This window comes from Nyctereutes procyonoides, unplaced genomic scaffold (assembly GCF_905146905.1).
Source record: "Nyctereutes procyonoides isolate TBG_1078 unplaced genomic scaffold, NYPRO_anot_genome, whole genome shotgun sequence".
Classification (NCBI taxonomy): Eukaryota; Metazoa; Chordata; class Mammalia; order Carnivora; family Canidae; genus Nyctereutes; species Nyctereutes procyonoides.
The window spans coordinates 4,161,900-4,181,667 of record NW_026575051.1 but is presented as its reverse complement, the minus strand read 5'-3'; the positions used below and the strand labels follow the sequence as shown (position 1 = coordinate 4,181,667).

The window sequence follows — 19,768 nt, the reverse complement described above, 5'->3', positions numbered from 1 at the left end:
ACTGCATAATTGTTAAAAATCCCTTTTATGCTCCAATGGTGATGAGTATTCAAGTCTTAACCACACTGTGATGGCAAATTTCTCTCCTTTGGGGAGTGCTGCAGATCCCTGCCTGGGTGCTTCTCTCAGGAACTTCCTAGATAGCACCCACTCTCCTTCAATAGCCTGCCTGCAGCCCAAGACTCCTTGAAGCTCAGTTCCACAACTGAACAGGGTCGTGAGGTGAGGAGGGGGGTGCTTTATAAACATGATGCGTTAAGACGCAGTGTTCACTGCCCATGCCCAATGCCAAAGTCCCACAATGCTGGCTCTTCCAAGACCGCCTTTAAGACCGCCAACAACCAGTTCTCATATTGAGCCCATCACCCTGAGGTCTGAGCATGGACATGGTTCCACTCACCTCACTTTCTCAAGAAAATGGTTCAGTCTCCACAGCCTGTTTAGCTTTTGGCAAGCCTGCTGGGGCTTCAAGGAGGCAGCCAATTAGCTCCACTTTATGGCACTGATTACTTATCCACAGGAGTCCAGAAGTATGAACTTTGGCATCTCCTTCCTCTACACTTGACTGCTTCGGGATTTTCACACCCCTAACTCACAAACTGTATCCCCCAAAGGTCAGGTCCAGCACACTGAACAAGCCCTGAACAACTCAAAATCATTTCTCTAGGAAGAAAAAACGTCGTACACACATACATAAGAGTTCCGTCCAGCTTAACTCAGCCCCAGGAGGCCATGACTTCACAGCTATGAATTCCGTGTATGACAACTGGCAGCCTGAACAAAGCTGCCCTGTAGCGTTGCAAGGTGGGGCCAGAGAGGATGACACATGACCATCTACTGGTGGTTCAGACCAACAGTGCTTCCTAGGAGAGGCTGATGGGGAGAGTCAAAACTGCTACCTCTCAGACCATACCCAAAATGGCCAATGTCCTAGAGTTTGGCCCAAGGTGCAACGTTCCTCTGACTACATTTGAATACAAAAAGAGGACTTTGGTAGCAGGAACACAGGCTTCTAATCCTTTGTGCCAGCATCTAGCTCCTTATTTCACAATATTTTGGGGAGGGAGAGGAGTCCAACAACAAAAGAGAAACACTGGAGTCCAGAACTGGGAGTCAGCCTGGCTCACACTGCCTGGGTGGACCTCAGAAGCCAGGCCATGGAGAATGTTCTGACTGCTGCTGTGGGAGCTCACAATGAAGGCCTTGTCTAACAGCCACCCATTCATGCTAGCCATCAATGAAGAAAGAGAGACCGATGCCAAGAGCTTAATACCAGACAGATGCCGGGGGAAGGAAGTGGGCAGAAAGAAGGAATGGAAACTTATGGAAGGAGGAAATAAGTGAAGAGGAAGAATTCCTGAGGGCCATAATCCCATTAGGGGAAACATAACCTACCAATACTTTATGGAGTATAAGAAAGCTTGGGAAAGGATTCTTAGGATTACATGACTTACCCAGGCAATTCTCTAGGAAAGATACCTTGGTGGTTGAAAAGCTTGTCAGGATCAAAGATCTTCAGGATCTTAATAAGCTAGTGTTCTCTTCCCCATAGAAAACCATATCCAAGGGATCCCTGGGTGGCGCAGTGGTTTAGCGCCTGCCTTTGGCCCAGGGCACGATCCTGGAGACTTGGGATCGAATCCCATGTCAGGCTCCCGGTGCATGAGCCTGCTTCTCCCTCTGCCTATGTCTCTGCCTCTCTCTCTCTCTCTGTGACTATCATAAATAAATAAAAATTAAAAAAAAAAAAAAAAAAAAGGAAAACCATATCCAAGACTAAGCTAGATATCCTGGCAAATTGTAGGTAGGAAAAGAACTACTCAGTGGTCCTTTCCTTCTGCAAAGTCAGGATAATATTAGGTCTCTTAGGAACAAGGTGGCAACAATATAATGTACTGATCATGAACCAGATCTTGAGCAAATTACTTAACTTCTCTGTGCCCAGAATTCTCATCTATAATTTTGGGATCATCACAGCACTGACTTCATAGAATTGTTGTGAGAATTAAATTATATATGTCAAGAACCACACCTGACACATGCCAGCTCTCAAGAGATGTCAACAATTATTATTATTCTCCACACCAGATCCATTACAATATACTTTGCTCACAGATCAGACCAACAACTAGTCTGTTCCTCATAGGTCTGTTGAAAAGATCACCAAAGACAGTATACATGATGTGTGAGATTATCCATTGCCTTCATTATCCTTATAGCTCTGGATAGCAGAAGGAGGAGATAGAAGATAATGCAGTGAGAAGGCTGAAGTGGGAAATGGGCCCCAGAACTGTGGCTGGGCATGTGCAAAATGTTTGCCTTCAGGGAGAACCTAGGAGCTAAAAAGATGAAGACTCTGAGTTTCCCCAATGGGCTTACCAGCTATCAGAAGAAATGACTAGAATTCAAGGCCAAAATTAATAGATGCTTTTAGAAAAGTATAAACCAAAAACACAGTGAGCAGGAGGGAGAGTGATTACTTTGAACCAGAAGGATTCTCAGAAGGGTAGCTTTTCAGCTGGTGCTGAAGGACAAGTAAGACCTTGACAGGCTTCCAGTTTGGCAGAAACACATTAGAAAAATCAGGGATGTGAACCTCGTGTGTGGGCACTCCTGGGACTCCCAGACTTGTAGAAGAGGACCATCAGGCCTGAGGCTCTCCCTCCTACTGGGAATCACTGCACTCCCACCTCAGAACTATGCAGCTTCTGATCCTCCTCCTGAGCTGCCCTCAGCAGTCCCACAGCCTGCCCTTCTAGGAGAGAAACAAGGGGCCGGGACACAAGGACAGCTGTTTCCTTACTCTCCCCACATATCAAGGCCAGCTGCTCTACTGAATGGCACACACCAGCATGCTAATTCCCAGCCCCTTCAACTTTCAATCTTTATTCATTCTGAACATTCATTTTCCTTTTACCCTGTGAGCTGCTGAAGCAAGGGGTCTTCTGTGTTGCATTCTAATTATGATGATGATCCATGGGGATCTCAAGGGCTTCTGAATAATAACATTTTAACATTTACACATTTTCAGTCACCCCCCTGTCTGTTTAGATTAAGGCTAAAAAAATGTAGCTTGTATGAGAACTTGCTAAGTCAAATCAACCCTCCAACCTGAAGAAGGTTACCCCAGTTACCAGACTGCTCCGCTTTCTTTTTTTTTTTTTTTTTTATAATTTTTTCATCTGATGTGTGAAAAATGACATCACACTACAGTTCTTTTTTGTTTTTTTTTTTAATTTTTATTTATTTATGATAGGTACACAGTGTGAGAGAGAGAGAGGCAGAGACACAGGCAGAGGGAGAAGCAGGCTCCATGCACCGGGAGCCCGACGTGGGATTCGATCCCGGGTCTCCAGGATCGCGCCCTGGGCCAAAGGCAGGCGCTAAACCGCTGCGCCACCCAGGGATCCCCCGCTTTCTTTATTCCATTAGGATTGGAACCCTCCAAATGCCCAGTCACTGTAGTGGGAACCAGAAAGTGTGTGTGTCCAGGAAAATGCCCAAGTACAGGGCTACTTATGGAAGGTCACTGTGTTTTCCTCAGAAGGAAGGTGCTAACTAGGTTATGCAGACACTTGCCGGCCACTGTGATCTGCTAAGACAAGTAGACCTAAAGTCCATTTTCTGGTCCACGGCAACCAGAGAAACAGAAAGAGGTCTGGACTGGGATTCAGGAGGTCCAAGTTATAGTCCAAGCTCTGTGATTTTTTTTCTCCCTCTCTGGGAAGGGAGGGAGGGAGAAAGGGAAGGAAAGAAGGGAAGAAGGGAAGAAGGAAGGAAGGAAGGAAGGAAGGAAGGAAGGAAGGAAGGAAGGAAGGAAGGAAGGAAGGAGAGAGGGAGAGAAGGAGAGAGAGAAAAAAAAAGAGAGAAAGAAAGGCTGGGATGCATTTCTCTAGGGCTGTGAGAGTTAGTAAGATTTGATTCTGATTAGATGAACTAATCTTCCAGTTCTAGGACTTTAAGAATGTGTATAGCAGCAGGGCCCTGGATGAAAATGGTTTAACCTCATGGCTAAACAGGCTTTGGATTCAGCCAGACTAGAGCTGAAGACCCAGCTCTAACGTTGAACTTCTTCCTCATCTATTGCACAGTGATAAAAATAGCCCCCGCCCGGAAGATTTGTCATGAGATACACAATGACCTAATCAGTGTAGATGGGCTCAGCACATGGGTGTCCCTGAGAAGCACTCATTAAGTGGTAGCTACAATCATTATCATCATTCTTCATTTACAACCATTTCCGAACTGCTCTTCACACTAACACTGCACACAGAGGCTGGTTTCCTTTCTCCCAACTCTGCAAAGGAGGCTGGTTTCTTCTCTGTGGGCCCTGTGAACTAGACAGAATAAGACTCCACTGACAGGGACTGTCCAATAGTCTTGCAAGTTTAGTGCAGGGTGACGTGTAGCAGCACGGTGGGGAATGTTCGGGTCAGGACCCATCTCTACCCACTGCAACACCCATAGGTACAGCCCAGTTTTGGGACTCAGGACTGTCCTGCCTTGACTCGGTCCTGATTACCTTACAGTACAGCTCCCCCATTTCCTTCAGCTCCTCTTGGGCAGTCTGTTCACTCCTGCTGGGGGACCTCTGGCCCCTGAACCTCCCCCCCCACCCCAGTATACCAGCTCTGCTTGGATCGGTTTCCAACCAGCCATGATACTTAACCGTGCCTAATTTAACAGCACACTTGACATCTCTGTCCCCTTGATCTTCTGCCAGTTCCAACACTGGGTATCGTGACCATTTGCCTTCTCTTCTCCAGTTGCTGGAATGTTGAGCCCCACTGAATACTCAAGAAACAACTGACTGAGTCCTCTCTACCAATTTCTTTAGCTCAGCCAGCGTTCAACAGCTACTAGTTATTCTATGCTGGACACCCGGCTAAGCCTTTTCTTAATATTCACAGCAACCATGAGGTAAGAATCTGTATCCCTACCTTACATGTAGAAAGTCAGGCTCACACAGGTTAAACGGCTTCCTCAGGCCATAGAGCAAGGGTCCAAGTGGACTAGCAGGCCTACCCACTCTTGTATCCATCTCTGGAAAACTGTGCTGTCACTGTAGGATGAATTCCTCATCTCCCCCACTTTGTTCAGATTGCCATCTTTCCCGCGGCACCTCCACTCTTGGATAGAATCACACCAATTTCCTGAGAAGACTCTGACCAGAGAAACCTCCTTAACTACTGTCAATAACACGTTAAAACCTGGGGACAGATTGATCTTTTCCCACCTACCTCCAAGAACTATCTCCCCATCCTGAATTTACCAATGGCCTTCTAATTGCTGAACCCTTTTGCTAGTCTTCATTCGCCTAGTTCTTTCTGTATCATGTGATTTGACACAGTTTACCAGTTATCCTTGGTACCCTCTCTCTCCTTCTTTCTGGGTCATGGGATTTTTTTAGATTGGCTCACAGCCACTTATATTAAAGACTACATTTCCCAGCTTCTTTGTAGGTGGGTATAGTCACATAACCAAATTCTGGCCTATGAGTTATAAGTGAAAGTGGTGTGTGCAATTTTTGAGAACTAACTTTAAAGCACCCTCCTTTCTCCCCTTCCTTCCTTCCTGTGCTGACAGTATGAACCTGAATAGTCACCTTGAACCATGAGATGGCAGAAAAAAACTGGTTCCTTGACCAGCATGAACTGCCATGCTAGCCCTGGATTCCTTGTTTATGGACTTCTATCTTGTTTAAACAGTTATTTTGGGGTTCCATCTTTTTCAGCCTCAGCTCGAAGGCACTGCATTATCCTGGTTATCTTCCTGTGTTTCTTTACCCTTGTGATTCTAAATATAGGTTGTATTCTTGACTTCTTCATTCTTTCTAGTTTTTCTCTCAGCAACTGATTATCTTTTACATTAACCATCACCTCAACTTGGATAATCAGTGAGTGAATCTGCATTTCTAACCTTTCTTCTCTCCTGAAAACTAAACTCACATTTCTAAGCGTTTACGGCTGGATGTTCTCCTAGGACCTGAAACGGCTCAAACTCAAAACTGAACTTGACATCTTCCTTCAAGCATATCCCTCCTCAATCCCCTATTTGTTAGCTGCACATTATTTTCCCAGGCTCAAAACCTCAGAATCATCCTTAATACCCTCTCTTCCTGATTCTTCCATATTTGATTGTTGGACCCTAATTTCCTTCAAGAGATTCCTTGAAGTCTCTTGACTTCAAAGTATTCCTGCCTCTAGTCTCCCCCAACTGCAATCTAAGATTCCACAATGATAAAAGCATGGCTTCTATCTTGCCATCTCACTCAAAAAGCTTCAACAACACTGCACTGTCTTTGGAATAATGACTGACATTTGAGATCCAATACTCTACAACCAGTTCTTTGTTCCAGCTGAACTGGATTACTTACCATTTTCTAAACATGAGCTCTATCATCTCCCAACACCTTACCGTTGTTTATGCCACTCCCTCAGGCTGGAATGGCCTCTTCTTCCTCCTTACTTCTGCCTAGCAAGAAGAATTCTCTATTTTGGGGTTAAGCTCAAATGCTATTTCCTTCACAGAGCCATCCCTGATATCCTGCACTAACATAATTTATTCCTATTTTGAACTCCAAAATTACTTTGTACCACTTTATAGAATTTTAACATATTCTGCCCTTTTATATATTTTACATGTCTCATGTATACATATGTATATAAATGGCTATCAATACATTTCATGGGAGAAAATATGAATGTATAGTTCACAAGGCTTGGACTTGTTCCACAATGGAAAGAAAAGCAACTATTTCAACTCAGAAATATAAATTGATAAGAGCAAGACAGTTATACTGTAGGGCTTTTGGCAGGAGTTCCTCTAATGCACAAAGGTGAGAGAAGAAGAAGCTGCTGAAGATAAGGCTTAATTATTAAACTGTGTCATTTAATGTTTTTTTTTTTGCTTTTGGGAAAAGCATCCAAACTTATTCCTTGGAATAGATCATGAGAATCTGGCCTGGGCTTCCAGGTGAGGATGGTAGATTGAACACTTACCTGGCCTTCTTCCTGAAGTCTTACTAAACCAAATGTAAAAATGGGGCTGCACATGGATGTACACCTAAGAATCCCAAGCTGGCAAAAGGAAAAGCCAAGGCTTACACTATAGATTTCCCTATAGGCTCGGGATTGGCAGCACTCTGGATGTGGGAGTAGAGGAAGAAGCTAAGAGAACATTTTCCTCCCCTCCAAAACGACAGACGTCTTCATCATGCTCATGCACAAACTTCACTTAGGTCTAAATGCATGGCTCTCAGGAATATTGACTTACTTGCTTCTTAAAAACCTCAGAATGTAGCTGTGTGCCAAAGAGTCCACATGTATCACTGTCCTCAGCTAAGTAACCACTTCACCGGGACCTAAGCACTATTAGTGGAGGCTGCAAAAGAGCATCACAGAGAACAATGATTTTTAGAGCTCTTGGCTACTTTCCCATTTGCTATCAAACCTGGAAAGTTGTCTACTGTTTCTCTGAACAGTATGTCCAGAATGTCCAGTGGGCAAAGAGTTAAATGCCAAAGGGAAATTAATGACTATGCCACATGAAACTGGAGAAACACTGCTTTCATTGCTAATTATGCTAGCCCTGAATAATATATTTCAGAAGACTTCTATGTTGGAAATCATTTAAATAACAGAGGAATACCTCGTTGGAAAAAACTATCATAAAACCATCTGGGCCTAGTACCTTTCTGGAGGAATGAGTTTTCTACTTCATGGACTGCTTTCTCCTTCTGTCAATTTCTGTTATATCTACTGACATAAACAGCAATCCAGCAATTGTGGAATTATCACAGATAGTGCAAGATGCTTAGTCACCGAGCACAAAATGCCATCAGAAACTCTACTGCAATTAGTCATTGTGATGGACGAGTAAGTCTCCTACACAATTCATCCTGGAGGATGGCAGCAACTCAAACTAAGCACAAAAATTTATTTCTATAAAGTCTTACTATTAATTTTTAAAATCTCTAAATTGTGTTTGTATGTGTTCATTATGTTATTCCTCCATGTTGTGTTTTTTCCTCTTTTCTTGATTAAATTATCAAATTTTTTTTTTAAAGCAAACAAGTTTTCATTATAATGGTCAAATCTACTGCTTTTTTTTTTTACTTTATTATTTCTGCTTTTATTTTCTTCTTTATTTTTTCTTTAACTAAATGAGGTGTAACATGCACACCATAAAGTATGCTTTTATCTTTATTAATTCCTCTCTGCTACTTTCTTCTGGTTAAGTTTTAGTTTGTTTGTTTGTTTGTTTATTGGTTGGTTGTTGGGCACAGAGTCCATTACAGGGCTTAAACTCATGACCCTGAAATCAAGAGCTGAGCTGAAATTGAGAGTCAGATGCTTAACCAACTGAGCCACCCAAGTACTCTGGTCTTTCTTGATTTATAACAAATAAATTTAAGGATATAAACTTTCTTCTGAGTATCACTTTGGCCAAATATTATCAGAACATGAACTATTTCCACCACCATTAATTACTTTCTAAGTAGAAAAATAGGAAAAAAGGATAGACAACTCACACTACCTAACACTAATGACCAAGATGCTCAATTTCACTGGGGATCAGGCAGAGACCAATTACAAAAGACATTTCTTTGGCTTATCATGGTAAAAAAACATTAAAGAGTGCTAATATGCCATGTTGGTGAAGGAATGGGAGAGTGTATTCTCATTAACCATCTAGGGAGGGCAATTCAGCTTCACCAGTTAAACCTAGACATGTACCTAAACTCTGACTAGCTAATTCTACTTCCTATCAATGTCTTTTAAGAAATACTCTTGAGGCGCCTGGGTGGCTCAAATGGTTAAGTAAGTGTCTGTCTTTGGCTCAGGTCATGATTCCGGGGTCTTGGGATTGGCTCCTTGCTCAGCAGGGTGTCTGCTTCTCCTTCTGCTCCTCCCCCTACTCATGCTCACTTGCTCTAACAAAGAAAATAAAATCTTAAAAAAACTTTTTTAAAAAAGGAAATACATTTGGAAGCATGTAAGAATATGTGTATAGAAAGCCCATAGCAGTTTCACTTAAAACAGAGAAATACTGGAGGAAATGTAAACATCCATCTACTAGAGAATGGAAAAATTAGTCATGGGATAGTTAACGACCATTTGAAAAGAATAAGGTAGATCTTTAAGAACTAAAAATTGTACCCATGATCTATAGACAAGGTAAATTAAAAAACAAAACAAGTATGCAAAACACTTCATTAAATATGGTCCTATTTTAGGTTAAAAACAAACAAAATGATCTCACATAGTCACTTTTTGAAAAATAAAGATAGCAAAAGGCCTGAAGCAGACACTACACTTTCAAACTATGGTCACCTCTACCAACTGTGAGTAGCCAAGTGGTGACAAGACTTGACTATTTTACTTGTATTCACTTCTATATTGTTTGAATTTTCTTTTTCCTGTGAGCTAATACAAATATACTTTTAAAACTTACTTTAAACAATCTCCCATCCTACTCCTAACCTTAAGTTCTTGAATTATAGTAAGGAGGGCTGAAAGCTCTAGTAATCTTATTAACACGGCCTTTTGAGAATTGATGAATTAATTCATAAAAGCTGCTTAAGATAATGACATTAGTGGAAGAGCAGAAAAGATTGACTGTGTACTAATCTATAATATCATCTGCTGACTGGCTCAGTTACCAACTCTAGCAGGCATTTCTTCCAGGCTACTGAGAAACTGGCAGAGCCCATTTTCATATTTAATGTCTCAACTCCTTTGTCTAAAAGCTCTTTGAGTGATCCAACAGCTTGCCTGGGGGCAGGCACACCCCACATGCTGTGGTCCAATTAAATCTGCTTCCTGCACCACTACTTTTAACAGTTAGCCCAGTATTGCCACGCTGGAAGGAACCAAAGCAAAGGAGGAGGAGATATGAGGCCTTAAGTCCTCTGTGGCAGTTCCCTCCTTAACCTAGAGATCTCTTGACTTGAGGATAGAAAGTTCCTGGAGGGGCAGTCCGGGTGGCTCAGTGGTTTAGAGCCGCCTTCAGCCCAGGGCGTGATCCTGGAGACCTGGTATCGAGTCCCATGTCGGGCTCCCTGCATGGGGCCTGCTTCTCCCTCTGCCTGTGTCTCTGCCTCTCTCTCTCTGTCTCTCATGAATAAATAAATAAAATCTTAAAAAAAAAAAAAAAGAAAGTTCCTGGAGTTGGCAGCCAAGGAGACCAGCCTTATGTATGAAGTTTGTCTGACTTTCTCTTTTCCTTCCTTCCAAATGTTGAGCCAGCTATCTTATAGTGGGTCCAGAATAAGCCTTTGAAAGAGAGAAAGAATCATAATCTACTTCCTCCTTGATGCTAAAAATTCTTCCCTAAGAACAGCTTTCAAATAGAGCATTAAATTAATTAGGTACTTGCTATTTAAGGGTTAATTTCAGTATGATTTATTCTTAAACAACTAGAGACTGCATTGGTGCTCTACTACACTCTCTCTAAATGTTTCTTTTTCTTTTTTTCAAGATTTTATTTATTTATTCATAGAGACAGAGAGAGGGGCGGGGGGGGGGGGGCAGAGGCACAGCCAGAGGGAGAAGCAGGCTCCCTGCAGGGAGCCTGATGTGGGACTCAATCCAGGGTCCCCAGGATCACACCCTAGGCTGCAGGAGGTGCTAAACCGCTGTACCACCAGGGCTGCCCTCTCTAAATGTTTCAATTAAAAGCCTACCAATATGATTAGAAGACTCACTACAGTTAAGATAGCTCTCCAAATTGCTATACAGATCCAACACAATCCCAATAAAAATGCAGCAGGACTTTTTATAGAAATCAACCAGCTCATTCTAAATTTTTGTATGGAAAGATAAAGGAAATAGAATATCTAAAACAATTCTGAAAAAGAATAGCAAAGTGACCAAGGCAAGAAAAGGATGGTCTTTGACAGATCATTCAAACAATTGGCTATCCATATGCAAAAAAATGAATCTCTACCTATACCACATATCACATTAAAAAATTACCTCAAAATGGGTCACACACCTAAATATATACTTGAACCTACAAAATTTCTAGAAGGAAATATAGGAAAAAATATTTATGATCTTATCCAAAAGAAAGAATAAAACAACAGAAAAGGTACATGGTATGTCATCAAAATTAAGAACCTCTGCTCTTCAAAAGACACTGTTAAGGGAATAGAGACAAATCACAGACTAGGAGAAAGTTACATATCTGATAATGTCCAAAATATATAAAGAACTCTTGCAACTCAATAATCAGAACACAACTCAATTTTTAAAAATGAGTAAAAGAGTTCAACAGACACTTCACTAGCTATACGGATGTCAAATAATCACATTAATAGATGTTCACATCATAAGTCATTAGGGGAATACAAATTAAATCCACAATGAAATAGTACTACACACTCACTAGAATGACTACAATTTTTAAAAAACTGACAATATTAAGTGCTAGGGAGGACACATAGCAACTGTAACTCTGATGGAAAAGCAAAATGGTATAACCACTCTGGAAAATGGTGTGGCAGTTTCTTTTCTTTTCTTTTCTTTTCTTTTCTTTTCTTTTCTTTTTTCCTTCCTTCCTTCCTTCCTTCCTTCCTTCCTTCCTTCCTTCCTTCCTTCCTTCCTTCCTTCCTTCCTTCCTTCCTTTTCTTTCTAAGATTTTTATTTATTCATGAGAGACACAGAGAGAGGCAGAGGGAGAAGTAGGCTCCCTGCAAGGAGCCTGATGCGGGACTCGATCCCAGGACCTCAGGATCATGACCTGGCAGTCTCTTATAAAGTGTGGCATATAGTTACCTAGGACCTATGGTTACCTAGGACCCAGCAATCCCAACTTTAGTGTTTTTCCAAGAGGTGTGAAACAATGTTCACATAAAACCCTGCAAATGTTTATAGTTTTATTTGTAATTGCTAAGAACTATAAATGACCCTCAACTAGAGGATGGATGAACTGTGCTATGTCCACACAACGGAGTACTACTTGGCAATGAAAAATAACAAATTACTGATATACACAACAACATGGATGAATTTTCAGTGAATTATGCTAAGTGCAAGGTACCTGACTCAAAGAGTACATACTGCACTATTGCCATTTATAGGACATTCTGGAAAAGGCAAAATTATTGGGATTGACATAAAAACAGTGGTTGCCAGAGGTAAGGGAAGGGTGTAGGACCAATTATAGAAGGACACAAGAGAATTTTTGGTATGATAAAACCATTCTATATTTTGACTGGGGTGGTAGTTATATAACTGTACTTGTCACAACTCACAGAACTGTACACAAAAAGGGTAAATGTTACTGTATTTAAATTATAACTTTTTAGAGAAAGCTCCAAATGGAAACCATTAAAAAAACCAAACCAAAACAACTACTATAAAAATGACCACAAAGTTTCTGTGTGCTGGAAGAGAAACCTTTTAAACCCGATCATTAAAAATAATATCTACAATGTCATACACATACTATGCACATGTTCTCTTTGTCACCCCCTACCCTCCGACAGGCCCAGTAAAAGGTGGTTCCAAAGAAACCGTTGCACCCCCCATTCTTACCAAACAGTGACTGTCAGGATTGAGGGGAGGTGCTAAATAATACCCCATGGAGGACCTAGTACCTGGAAGCCATAAAGAGCTGGAAGAGGCCACAGTAGTTCCTTCAAAGTGCAGTGGGAATGGCACTGCCCCTTGTTCTTTCTGAGAACAGAGGCTGTCGCCCATCCTCCGGTAGGGCAGCACGCTCACCTCTGTTGTGACTGCGTTTAGGTCGGTGGCCTGGCTCTCGGTCCTGCAGCACTCACTCCCTCACAGAGGAAACCGATTTTTGCAGAGGCAATAAAAGTAGGCCAAGGCGACAGAGCATTCTAGTTACCGGATGGCAGCCAATCACAGGCCCCTCCCCAGGAGCATCTCACTCTGAGGTCAGGACTCAAAGCAGAGCCTGTGCTGTCAGCCTAAACCCAAAGGGACCGACTTGTTGGGCTGGTTTTTCCACAGCATTCACTTGAAGGTTTCTGACTTGAGACCCCAAATCAATCTTTGTAACACTGTGGGCCATCTCTCCTTCCACAGGGACCACCTGGTCTGTCTGACCTAACACCACCTCCTTGCTTTGCGTGCTAAAGGGGGGCAAGCCAAATCTGACACGGGGTATTAAAATGAAAGGTCATAATATACCTGCCACCTCCAACGCTGTGACCCAACTTCCCCATCTCAAGGACCGTCACCCTTTCCTTCCCACCCAGGATCACACATTTAAAAAATCCTTTTGAGGTTGCTTCTGTTGGGAGCAGGGTGGGGGTGGGGGTGTACCTTTTGGTTTTCCGTCCCCATCCATGGATCCCAGCTTCTTTGTTTCTGCTGTTAACAACAGCTCGTAAGGATGCTCGTCTTCCTCCCTGGCTGCACTTCCCTGAATCCAGGGCCTCATGGCCAAGACCTAAGAGAGAAAACACCATAGAACTTCTTGTGGGGTAGCTAATACCAGGACAGGTTGTGCAGAACAAATTTGAGATTATTGGCTCCTTTTTCACCAGAGAAGAAGGGAGATGGGGAGAGAAGGTAAACAGCTCCAGGGTCACAGGGAACCACATCTGCTTCTCTGGATATGCACCTGTACCTCAAATCTCAATGGCCTTTGATTAAAACACTCTCCTTTTCTTACCTCATTTTATCCTTCAAAAAGCCATTAATAAAATCTAAGATCCTCCCTTCCCTCGCTTCCTCTCCCATCATCACAGTATTCTACACGGTCTCTTTTCAGTGGATAGTAGCTTCCAAGGAGTTTTTAGCTAGGCCTTCTTTCTCCATGATTCTTTCCTAATATGCACACATACTACTCCAAGGCTGGAATCCTTTCCACCTTCTCAAGAAGGAATCAAATGACTTCTGACTGACCCTGAATGACTGACATTTACCAGAAACAAAGTACCCTGTGTATCCTTCTCTATTTTTGTGAGCCTTTCTTCATAGGTCCTGGGGGTTACAGGGAAGTTTCTCTCAAAAGCTGGCTTCCTACTACACTTATGGCAATACAAGTTTAAATTGATTCCACCAATCTCTGTTCTGAAAAAAAGTCAAGTGGCTAGCAGTATGAATTTCAGGGGAGAAAAAAAAGGAGCTCTTGTCTATGGAGAAATCCCTGATACACGCAGCCAAGTGTCTCTGGTGGAATAATTGGATCAGAGCTGGCTCCTACACCCGCCACCTAGATTTAGGCAACTGAGGGCCTTGTGGCCACAGCTAGTCATGATACCAAAGTAGCCAAGCTTCCTCCTCTAACCAAGCCAGAAACACAATAATTAGTGCCACAGTCACACTGAGAGAGAGAATGAAGATCCTTGATTTAGAGAATCATTTTGGCTCATCTGTACTAAGAATCCAACGTGTTTCATAGGCAAATTAAGAATAATGATGTATCAGCTATTACCAGAGCAAGCCAAAGCACAAAACCTCTTCTTGTGCAGTTTGGCTAGGAGAAGGGATAGATTATGAACAAAGGGGTTCAGAGGAACTCGCAAGTCCACCTAACAAATAATGGTAGCCTAATAAATGTGATTCTCTGGTACCTGCAGAAACCTCTTCCTTCAGATATGCCTCACAGCTCACTGGAAATGAATTGGGTTTGTGACTCCTCAGGGTTTTGCTTCTGGGAGACGTAGCTCACAGTGTTACAGCCTAATGAGACAACATGGATTCTAGTGGCCTCAGACTAAATGAGAGGTTGTGGCTCTTGTTTGGTAACAAGACTGCCACTCCAAAGGCAGAATGATAGTTTCTTTCTGAAATTCTGCTAAGCACAGCGGGGACCTCCACTTACTGAAAGCCACCTGGAAGCTAAAAGCTATTTCATTACAACGAGCCATTTGTCGGTATTAGTTACTCGTTTCACCTCTTCATAGGAACACAATTAAAGGAACAAAGAGGGACCATTAAGCAGTTCATACAGTGTCAACTTAATACCACAGGCTTTACAGACAGGAATTTGTGTTCTGCAGGTTTACACACCCATAGCTATCACTTAGCCAGAGCCCTGGAAATCTGATTCCAGTAAGTGTTCTGCACACAGCAAGGGCCCTCATATAGCCCCAGGCATGCTTGTCTGAGAGGTAGTTGACAGTCTGGATACCCAGCCAATAATATCCTTTTTTCTTAAGCAGGACAGCTGATGACTTCCATCTGGAAAATCAGGTCCACTCGACCTTCATTCATTCTGTGCCTGGCTCCTTGCACAACAACTGAAGCATAGAAGCAACAAATGCTGGGAGAGACCCAAACCATTACAATCACAGCTCAAGAGCACCTGGCTCTGTCATTTTGCAGATGCCCAAACCAGGTTCCCAGGTGGGTCTAGGGACTTGCCCAAGGTTACATAGAGAGCAACTAGCAGAAAGAACCAGGGCCATAAAATTCACTTCCCCGGATTCTGGACCAAGATGGCCTCATTTTTTCCTGGGAAACAGGACTTTCCATCCAATTTGGAACTCTTTCCCTTCTTCAGACTCTCTAGTGAGAGTCCCCTGCTCACACCCAGACAACTTCTAGGGTGATCTTTTCTGCTTTAGTCCTGGCTCCCACCAGTTATGGGATTAAAATCTCATAATAAAGCAATAGACTGCTTTGCTTTGAGCCTTCCTAACTCCCACTCAAGAAGCCCTGTGTCACATTGAATATAGCAATAACGGATTTTCAATAGAAAGGATTCTGCTCTTTACTAGATTATTCCCTAATCTTTTCTGCCCCTTTCTTCTAGGGCTGGCAATAAATCAAAGCCAAAAAGCGATATTTTCTGCTATAAGTAAAGCAATATTTTTGCACTAGAGAGAAGCTACTACCAGTCACCACCTAACTGTAACCAATTGAGTGACTGGTCGGGGTGTGGGCAGTTTTCTGGGAAGAGATACCATAGTAGCTGCACCCTCCCATGAATGTTTAACACATCTGAACACTGAAAAGACCATGGTCAGTATGATGCAGCTGGCAGCCCATTTGGCAGGGCAAAAACATCTCAATAGCATGTGTGCACACACATGTGTGTTTAATTTATTTAAGCCAGTTTCGTGACCTGGTCATTAATCTAATAAGCTCTCCTGGGGCCAGCCATACTCAGCTTCCTTTAATGGCTTCTCTTTTCTTAAGATTTTATTTATTTGTTTATTAGAGACACAGAAAAAGAGGCAGAAACATAGGCAGAGGGAGAAGCAGGGTCCCTGTGGGGAGCTTGATGCAGGACTCAATCCAGAACCCGGGATCATGACCTGAGCCAAAGGCAGATGCTCAACCACTGAGCTGTCCAGTTGTCCCCCCTTAAAAGACTTCTACAGGTCATCTGACAATGGCAAGTCTTGGGAATAGGACACAAACACTGAAGCTGATTGCCTGCCAAATATAAAAGTCTAAACTGTGATGAGCCAGTGCTTCCTAGGATGTGAGTGTTATGGTAGTAAAGCTATGAGAGTATAAGAAATCGAGACAAAGAAGACTAGAGTCAAAACAACAACAACAACAAAAAACCAAAACAAAACAAAAAAACCCTTCACTTTTGGAGAAGACCTATTCATTCAAACTATAGCAAAAATAATCTATCTTGATCATTAAAAGGATAATGATGTAGACCACATCATCTCTTTATTTATGCACTTATAATTACTAAGTAAGCAAAGCCGGGGTTCTCATGGTCTTCTAACTTCTGACTGCAGTGGTCCAACTGATCCAGACTCCCAGGCTATTCAGAAATAAGTCCTATAAGTATCTCAGAGTCCCTTATCCAGAAGAGTAATACGGAGATTTCTCCGTCCAACTCTTGACACTGTTTTTATCTTTTTTTAAGATTTTATTTTTTTAATTTGAGAGGACGGGTAGAGAGAAGCAGACTCCCCACTGAGCAGGAAGCCTCACATGAGGCCAGATCCCAGGACCCGAGATCATGACCTGAGCTGAAGACATGCTCAACTGACTGAGCCACCCAGGTACCCCTCTCTTGACACTTTTTTGACAAATTTTATGCTCTGAAAAGCCTTGGGAGAACAGAAAGTCCTCATTATCTAATATTTCTTTAAGAGCCTTGCCCTTATCCTTGGACATTAGGAATTCTAATCCAAGTCATTGTTAAATAGGTGGCATAAGCTCTGCAATCAGGCAACAAAAAGAAATAAAAGACATTCAAATTGGCAAAGAAGAAGACAAACTCTCCCTTCACAGATGAGATGATACTGTACATAGAAAACCCAAAAGACTCCACCCCAAGATTGCTAGAACTCATACAGCAATTCGGCAGTGTGGCAGGATACAAAATCAATGCCCAGAAATCAATGGCATTTCTATACACTAACAATGAGACTGAAGAAAGAGAAATTAAGGAGTCAATCCCATTTACAATTGCACCTAAAAGCGTAAGATACCTAGGAATAAACCTAACCAAAGAGGTAAAGGATCTATACCCTAAAAACTACAGAACGCTTCTGAAAGAAATTGAGAAAGACACAAAGAGGTGAAAAACTATTCCACACTCATGGATTGGAAGAATTAATATTGTGAAAATGTCCATGCTACCCAGGGCAATTTACACATTTAATGCAATCCGTATCAAAATACCATGGACTTTCTTTAGAGAGTTGGAACAATCATCTTAAGATTTGTGTGGAATCAGAAAAGACCCTGAATAGCCAGGGAAATATTAAAAAAGAAAACCATATCTGGGGGCATCACAATGCCAGATTTAAGGTTGTACTACAAAGCTGTGGTCATCAAGACAGTGTGGTACTGGCACAAAAACAGACACATAGATCAATGGAACAGAATAGAGAATCCAGAAGTGGACCCTCAACTTTATGGTCAACTAATATTCGACAAAGCAAGAAAGACTATCCACTGGAAAAAAGACAGTCTCTTCAATAAATGGTGCTGGGAAAATTGGACATCCACATGCAGAAGAATGAAACGAGACCATTTTCTTACACCAGACACAAAGATAAACTCAAAATGGATGAAAGATCTAAATGTGAGACAAGATTCCATCAAAATCCTAGAGGAGAACACAGGCAACACCCTTTTTGAACTTGGCCACAGCAACCTCTTGCAAGATACATCCATGAAGGCAAGAGAAACAAAAGCAAAAATGAATTATTGGGACTTCATCAAGATAAAAAGCTTCTGCACAGCAAAAGAAACAGTCCACAAAACTAAAAGACAACCTACAGAATGGGAGAAGATATTTGCAAATGACATATCAGATAAAGGGCTAGTATCCAAGATCTATAAAGAACTTATTAAACCCAACAGCAAAGAAACAAACAATCCAATCATGAAATGGACAAAAGACATGAACAGCAATTTCACAGAGGAAGACATAGACATGGCCAACAAGCACATGAGAAAATGCTCCGCATCATTGGCCATCAGGAAAATATAAATCAAAACCACAATGAGATCCCACCTCACACCAGTGAGAATGGGGAAAATTAACAAGACAGGAAACAACAAATGTTGGAGAGGATGTGGAGAAAGGGGAACCCTCTTGCACTGTTGGTGGGAATGTGAACTGGTGCAGCCACTCTGGAAAACTGTGTGGAGGTTCCTCAAAGAGTTAAAAATAGATCTGCCCTATGACCCAGAAATTGCACTGCTGGGGATTTACCCCAAAGATACAGATCCAGTGAAACGCCGGGACACCTGCACACCAACATTTATAGCAGCAGTGTCCACAATAGCCAAACTGTGGAAGGAGCCTCGGTGTCCATCGAAAGATGAATGGATAAAGAAGATGTGGTCTATGTATACAATGGAATATTACTCAGTCATTAGAAATGACAAATACCCACCATTTGCTCCGACATGGGTGGAACTGAAGGGTATTATGCTGAGTGAAATAAGTCAATCAGAAAAGGACAAACATTATATGGTCTCATTAATTTGGGGAATATAAAAATTAGTGAAAGGTAATAAAGGAAAAGGAGAGAAAATGAATGAAAATATCAGAGAGGGTGACAAAACATGAGAGACACCTAACTCTGGGAAATGAACAAGGGGTAGTGGAAAGGAAGGTGGGCGGGGGGTTGGGGTGACTGGGTGATGGGCACTGAGGGGGGCACTTGGCGGGATGAGCACTGGGTGTTATGCTAAATGTTGGCAAACTGAACTCCAATATAAAAAATAGAAAAAAAAAAAAAAGGTGGCATAAGGCATTTATAGAGACATAGCCCGAGTGAATCTGCTCCATTTTACCAGGTTTCTCCTTATAAAAAGGGAGTAATGAAGCAAATCTCTATATAAAAACATGCAGAGATCTGCTATAGCACTTCTATTTGCTAGCAATGTATTATCACCTTAGAGGCTGTAATTCTAGAGACCCTCTTAGTTGAAACATAATAATAAGCATTTTGTAATTAAGGCATACGAAGAAATAGGGACAGAATTTGTACCTAGCATAAACATCTTCCACTATTTCCAACACTGACATTTACATTCTTTTTTTTTTTTTTAAAGATTTTATTTATTTATTTATGAGAGACAGAGAGAGAGAGAGGCAGAGACACAGGCAGAGGGAGAAGCAGGCTCCATGCAGGGAGCCCTTGGTGGAACTCGATCCCGGGACTCCAGGATCACGCCCTGGGCCAAAGGCAGGCGCCAAACTGCTGAGCCACCCAGGGATCCCCAGACTTTTACATTCTTAAGAGGACTTCCTTGTATTTATACATCTTGTTAAATGAAAGCCACTCTTCTGACTCCATGTTTTTATTAAGTAAAAAGAACCTGTCTCACTGGATGGTCTGTGGCAATACAAT

The 19,768-nt window shown here is 42.1% G+C and overlaps 1 protein-coding gene across 4 annotated transcripts in view; it reads right to left on the bottom strand.

Moving 5' to 3' along the window:
* The window catches only part of ANKS1A (ankyrin repeat and sterile alpha motif domain containing 1A), a 179,935-nt gene that overhangs the window by 68,921 nt on the left and 91,246 nt on the right, over positions 1-19,768 (bottom strand). For all 4 annotated transcript variants that reach the window (XM_055329712.1, XM_055329713.1, XM_055329715.1 and 1 more), the window contains one exon: positions 13,299-13,425. In XM_055329712.1, coding sequence (XP_055185687.1) covers positions 13,299-13,425 — 127 coding nt within the window. The remainder of the gene's footprint in view (positions 1-13,298; positions 13,426-19,768) is intronic.